We start from the raw sequence: 7,442 nt of genomic DNA, 5'->3' as shown, positions 1-7,442 counted from the left end.
TATATATAATATTAATATGATGGTATATAATTATGATGTTGATATTATGGTATATTATTATGATGGTATATAAAATGATGTTCATTTAATCATATATGATTATGATGTTAAAATAATGATAAATACAAATTATGTTAATAATATGATATATAAATATGATTGTATATAAAATGATGTTAATATGATGGTGTATAAATATGATGGTGTATAATTTTGATGTTGATATGATGATATATAAATAATAAAATATTATGTTAAAATAATGGAATATAAAAGTGATGTTAATATGATGGTGTATACTTATCATGGTATATAAAATGATGATGTTAATATAATGGTATATGAAAATGATGTTAATATGATGATATATAAATATAATTGTATATAGATATTATGGTGTATAATTATGATGTTAAAATGATGGTATACAAATATTATGTTAATAGGATTGTATATAAATATGATGGTATAAACATTTGATAGTATATAATTTTGATGTCAATATGTCTGTATATAGGGATTTAATGAATTTTGTTTTCATTGTCATGGCGGCTATAAATATCAGTAGCGTTCTACATATCCCGTAGTGTACCCCGGAAGATAGGTAGATATCTACTGTTATTCATAGCCACATCAAAATGAAAAATGTCCATTCAATTATGTAATAGTATCAGGGTGACTTCGAATAAAAACATTAATAACAGACTCATTCCAAAATTTTAACTTTGATAACTATATACGAAAAGATGCTAAAGTAATGGAACAGCGGGTGATCCCGCCAATGTACCATGGCATCGTTTACCGTGTCCTTCCGCAGTTTCTTTCAGTTGCTTTATTTCAAAAGAAAAAGACATCAATTAACATCACATCCAATAATTCGTGTTTAATTCGATTTATTTCATGTGAATAGATGACAAAGAATATACAATTTACGGAAATGAAACTTGGACTATCTTTCTAGCATAATGATATTTAACAGATGTATTGTGTGAAAAAGGAACACGTGAAACGATGCTTTCATACTGTTTTCATGATCATGTGTTTCTTGTTTTCACTTGTTATGTTCATATTAAGAATCAACACTCAGAATGTACATACATAAATATGCTGGTATATGAATAATTATGCTATGTAAATGTGATGGTATATAGATATATTTAACTGTTGTTTTTAATTTTTCATACATAATGCTTTGTTTAATGATGAAAATTCTTACAACTGCGTACACCTGTCGGATGAGTTCTTGTTTAAGGGTAAAAGTAAGAAATGGTAGTGATCTATATCATAATATCTTTCAGAATACCTAACAAAATAAAATTCCTATTTGTGTTGGTGAATTTCCAGAATACCTAACTAAATAAAAATTGCTATTTGAGTTGGTGAAGGTCATTTATGGATGAAAAGCTGACTACTTCTTCTATCCCCATATGAGAGTGTACCAACATGACACTACGGTTACTGTTTAAGACATTTCACCCTGGTGACCCTGGAAGTAGTAAAACGCCGTTCGAAAAATAATTGTAGCCAAATTCTCAGCAATTCGCGATATATCCTGGTCTAAGGTAGCCCAGTAACTGAAAAGTCGTACAAAGATAACTGACACCCATGACTATATATATATATACATATGTACGAAAGCCTTCTTTCCAGCATGTTACTTATAGATTGTTTCAACATTAGAATCAAAATGTTCCACCGTGTGCGGATATTCACCTTTTATACAACTTAACTACATAAATCGTTGCGAGTTACATTGATCAATCTTTTTTTAAATCACACGAAATCTGTTATGGTGAATAATGTTGGTAATCGATGGAATATATGAATTTGTATGCAGCTTGTAATTGTGGATTTCTTTTAGATTAATTCACTTTTTATTTCTAAAACTTTGACATAAACTTTGATGACAAAAGGACTGGACATCAAACAGAACCTATCCAAAACACAACAACACAGTAGTACAAGACAAATTACATTTAATATATAACCAATACAATGATTAGATAATTGATAAGGTTCACGGATTACAGTGTAGTGCAGGGGAGACAACTCATATTCAAACTTCATACTTTTAACTTAAAACAATGCTAATCATAAAATATGTGTTATTGAAAATATGTATATACAAAATATCATTTAGGTATAATAGACAAGTTGTGAATATGTGATTGCATTTCCTCAGCCAAACAGATACAGGCCAAAGAAAGTCAATTTCACTATCCATTATGTCGTCTGTGATGTAGCTAAAAGCACAACCTCATCAAATTACTAACATTTCATAGAATTGAAAAATGTTTGCGTGTGCGTTTACATGTGCGTTTGCGTGTGCGCGCGCGCGCGTGTGTGTTTTCATTATTATTGTGTTAATTAGTTTGTATAGAAATTTATACCACCCAGTGAATTTATTTGGTTTACGTTTGGGGCCGAATATGGGCCCCTTTATCTACAGTTTTGCCTTTTTTCCCCCCAATTTTGATATTTTCATATTCTAATATGTAATTGCTTTAATCAATATGAAGAAATGCTGATCATAATACATTTCACATAATGTTTTCACAATCCAATATAATATTTCTACAAGTACCTACTTTGATTTATGATAGCTAAATTATGTATATCAAACACAGGTTTGATGGTTATGTTTGACCTTGGAGAAAGTACCTTTTTATTTTTTAATCTGCTAGGTAATAGTTGTGGGGGTCATGTTTTAAATAACTACGACCGTATCTTAACTGACATCATGTTATCTTGATATCTCGTCTACCTGTAAACTTATATACATCTGAAGTATTGGTCTGGAGTTATCATTTGAATTGATAGATAGAGCGAATATATAATACATATGGAGCAATATTGCTGAACTCATTAAACACTGATGTGAAGAAACTAAAAAGATGCTGACAGTTCGACAAAGTAAAGGATGAACAAATCTAACAGTACGACAAGGATATCTAACTAGAATTAGCTCATGTTAATGTGGCGAAATTTATATATTTTCAAATTACTTTTATAGTTTAATTAATAATTCTATATATCATTACTAGTTTGTGTTGTTTTTTTCTGTGATGAAAATGTCTGATCGACAATTGCAAGACCTTAGTGAGTTTGGTGACCAGATCTTCAAACAGAGCATTGACATATATTATTAGTTAATATGGTTATAGGACGTAACATAGTATAACTAACAAGTTTAGATGGTTATAGGGTGTAAAATAGTATAACTAACAAGTTTAGATGGTTATAGGACGTAACACAGTATAACTAACAAGTTTAGATAGTTATAGGACGTAAGATTGTATAACTAACAAGTTTAGATGGTTATAGGACGTAACACAGTATAACTAACAAGTTTAAATGGTTATAGGACGTTACATTGTATAACTAACAATTTTAGATGGTTATAGGACTAACATAGTATAACTAACAAGTTTAGATGGTTATAGGACGTAACATTGTATAACTAACAAGTTTAGACGGTTATAGGACGTAACATAGTATAACTAACAAGTTTAGATGGTTATATGACTAACATAGTATAACTAACAAGTTTAAATGGTTATAGGACGTTACATTGTATAACTAACAATTTTAGATGGTTATAGGACTAACATAGTATAACTAACAAGTTTAGATGGTTATAGGACGTAACATAGTATAACTAACAAGTTTATATGGTTATAGGACGTAACATTGTATAACTAACAAGTTAAGATGGTTATAGGACGTAACATAGTATAACTAACAAGCTTAGACGGTTATAGGACTAACATAGTATAACTAACAAGTTTAGATGGTTATAGGACGTAACATTGTATAACTAACAAGCTTAGATGGTTATATGACGTAACATAGTATAACTAACAAGTTTAGATGGTTATAGGACTAACATAGTATAACTAACAAGTTTAGATGGTTATAGGACGTAACATAGTATAACTAACAAGTTAAGACGGTTATAGGACGTAACATAGTATAGCTAACAAGTTAAGATGGTTATAGGACGTAACATAGTATAACTAACAAGTTTAGATGGTTATAGGACGTAACATTGTATAACTAACAAGTTTAGATGGTTATAGGACGTAACATAGTATAACTAACAAGTTTAGATGGTTATAGGACGTACCATTGTATAACTAACAAGTTTAGATGGTTATAGGATGTAACATAGTATAACTAACAAGTTTATATGGTTATAGGACTAACATAGTATAACTAACAGGTTTAGATGGTTATAGGACGTAACATTGTATAACTAACAAGTTTAGATGGTTATAGGACTAACATAGTATAACTAACAAGTTTAGATGGTTATAGGACGTAACATAGTATAACTAACAAGTTTATATGGTTATAGGACGTAACACAGTATAACTAACAAGTTTAGATTCTTATAGGACGTAACATAGTATAACTAACAAGTTTAGATGGTTATATGACGTAGCATTGTATAACTAACAAGTTAAGACGGTTATAGGACGTAACATAGTATAACCAACACGTTTAGATGGCTATAGGACTAACATAGTATAACTAACAAGTTAAGATGGTTATAGGACGTAACATTGTATAACTAACAATTTAAGATGGTTATAGGACGTAACATTGTATAACTAACAAGTTAAGATGGTTATAGGACGTAACATTGTATAACTAACAATTATAGATGGTTATAGGGCGTAACACAGTATAACTAACAAGTTAAGACGGTTATAGGACGTAACATAGTATAACTAACAATTATAGATGGTTATAGGGCGTAACACAGTATAACTAACAAGTTTAGACGGTTATAGGACGTAACATAGTATAATTAACAAGTTTAGATTGTTATATGATGTTAACATAGCATAATTAACAATGTAATGTAGTTATAGTCAATATGGAGATGATACTCCACTCTGAATAATCCAGACTCGTCCCAGCTAGAGAAGTATTAATATAACATAATCAACTGTATATAGTAGAGAGAATGACAGACAACTCGAAATAATCCACAGACTCGTCCCAATCAAGGTGTTTATATAGTATAATTAACCATATCGTGTTAAAATTATCCATTTACTTATATTGATTAGATACAAATGTACACGTGTACATCATGGGTATCATGTCAACACTGTCGGCGATAGTTCGTAAATTGAAGTTTCAGATAATGGACGTAAATTGATAACGTCCCCCTTTGACTGTAGTAACGCCATTACATTGCTTAATGAAGTATGTTTTATACAAATCTAAACTCCATCCAACACCATGATTGGTTACTGTCAATGAAGTACGAACTAAATATACACCACTCACAAAATGGATGCTGTAGCTAAAACTACTTGACTGTCAAATTATCGTAACACGGAAAAACATATGATTGTGGCCGCCATGTTGACATACCTATAGAGATAAAATATACACAGTCCTCGACATTCGCTGGAAAACATGGCGGCCCAGACACAAGTCCGTGGGTGTACCCGACATCCAGGGATGGGGTTTGTTTGTGTTTGTAAATCGTGTGAGGACCAGTTACTTTGTATAGACTGTGTAACAGACAGTCACAACGGTCATACTCTTCGGAAACTTACTGATTACGTGGCAGACCAGAAACGGGAAATACAGCAGTATGTTGACAAACTCTCCAAAACCGACATTCCTAAAATCGAGCGGGATATTCGTGAAAGTGAGACAAACGGAGGAGGAGGATATCAGAAAACCATCAGTGACATTAAACGTCAGGGGAAACAGCTGAAAGACAACATCGATAATGCTATTGACTTGTTAGTGAAGATGTGTACCGAACTAGAGAAATTGAACACAAGCATTGCTGAGAAAAACAAAACTTCATTGTCCAAACATCTGACGAATGAGTTAAAGTCAAAACTGGACAGATGCCAGGAAGTACTTACATCCGGTACAACCGTTGACGTCACTACATTAGCACGAGAAATCAGGAATACCTCAACTGTCCCACACACTCTAGAAAGATTGCAGACAGTGGAGTTCAAACCCGGGGCGATATCAACCGAACTCCTGAAAGGCATGATTGGTAAGATACTAGTCGATGGCGCTGACCAGTCGTACAAACCGTTATCGAAGCCTGTGGCTCTGCCCGAGTTTACAATGTCATTTCCTTACAATACATGTCGTGTATGTCTTACTGGTGATGAGGCATGGCTATCTTACTGGGACAGTGATAAGGTGTACCGAGTGGGTTTAAAAGGCAATGTGAAGGAAACTGTTGAGTGTAAAGTCAAAGTCAGTTCGATATCCGTATCCCCGACCACAGGCAGAGTGTGGTTCTGTGTGCGTGAAGACCGAAGTATCCGGGAAATCACGACGGCTGGTGACGTCGTTACACGCTTTAACGTTAACAACAAACCGCTTTGTTTGTGTATCACTAGTGATGACATGGTGGTGGTGGGGATGGAGGGAGAAATACAACTGTACACTACAGACGGCCGGGCAGTGTCAGCTGGACCAGGCGGTCCTTGTCGACAGGTGGCAGTGTATCCTCATCACGTGACATCCTGTACATATACCGGGGACATAGCTGCTGTTGATAGTGATCGCGTGACGTATAATGACTACATGGCCGGTAAGGAACCAGACAAACAACCACATGTCATCGTGATGGATAAACACCTAAACCTGAAGTTTCTCTGTAAAGACATTGGTACAACTAAATCGCACGGAGAGGCCGACGAATCATTGAAGTTTAACCCGTATGATGTTTGCTTTGATCGAGCTGGTGATATCCTCATAGCGGAATTTGTCACCAAGTCAGTACTCCTGATTGACAGGAATACTGGACGCGGTATGAGGACTGTTTATGCCTCTGATGTAGAGGTTCCATGGTGTGTAAGTCTTAACGAGAACGGTACCTTTCTGATCGGACACATGGGTGGAAGAATGAAGGTACTTCAATACAAATAGACATTGTAAACATTCCCATGATGGACAATCTATCTTTTTACCGAAAGACAAGAAGCATACACGTAATGTTAAAGAGTACGTATGACGGATCCTGGTATATTCGACAGGCCATTTATGTACTTTATGTAGTTTATCGTAGCCATCGCTTGTAGATAACAGCTTTTCATTATTACCCTTTAATGTCTTGATATACACTAAGTATGAAGTTCGTGCTGTGTAACTTAACTGTATGTTGATGAAATGTTATTATTAATCATCTTTCATTTTTAATGCCATGCTATTTGGGAAGTTGTATTTTGCACGTGCAAATGGCAAAAGGGCTGGCGGAGCAATGTAAGTTTGAGTAAGTGAAAATTATTAATTTAATCATTTTTAATAAGTTTGCCTGTGAAGTAGAGCGTACAAGGTCACCTTACAACCTTCGGTTAACGGGAATGTCCCTTTAGCCTATAGGATGTTTGCCTTTAGAGAGAAAGGTGTCGCTAGTTCGAACCCAAGTATGGACAAGACATTTTTGA

The 7,442-nt window shown here is 33.7% G+C and overlaps 1 protein-coding gene across 1 annotated transcript; it reads left to right on the top strand.

Moving 5' to 3' along the window:
- The first annotated feature begins 5,433 nt into the window (after window positions 1-5,433).
- LOC117340455 lies at window positions 5,434-6,924 on the top strand. The gene has a single exon (XM_033902215.1). It carries the CDS (start codon window positions 5,434-5,436, stop codon window positions 6,922-6,924), a length of 1,491 nt encoding a protein of 496 aa, XP_033758106.1.
- The last annotated feature ends 518 nt before the right edge of the window (window positions 6,925-7,442 follow it).

Source organism: Pecten maximus, chromosome 13 (assembly GCF_902652985.1).
Source record: "Pecten maximus chromosome 13, xPecMax1.1, whole genome shotgun sequence".
Classification (NCBI taxonomy): Eukaryota; Metazoa; Mollusca; class Bivalvia; order Pectinida; family Pectinidae; genus Pecten; species Pecten maximus.
This window is presented reverse-complemented; position numbering and strand designations above follow the sequence as displayed.

Bases quoted from the DNA above. Each gene is read 5' to 3' on its own strand.
- LOC117340455 (XM_033902215.1), top strand. From the start codon at position 5,434: ATGGCGGCCCAGACACAAGTCCGTGGGTGTACCCGACATCCAGGGATG.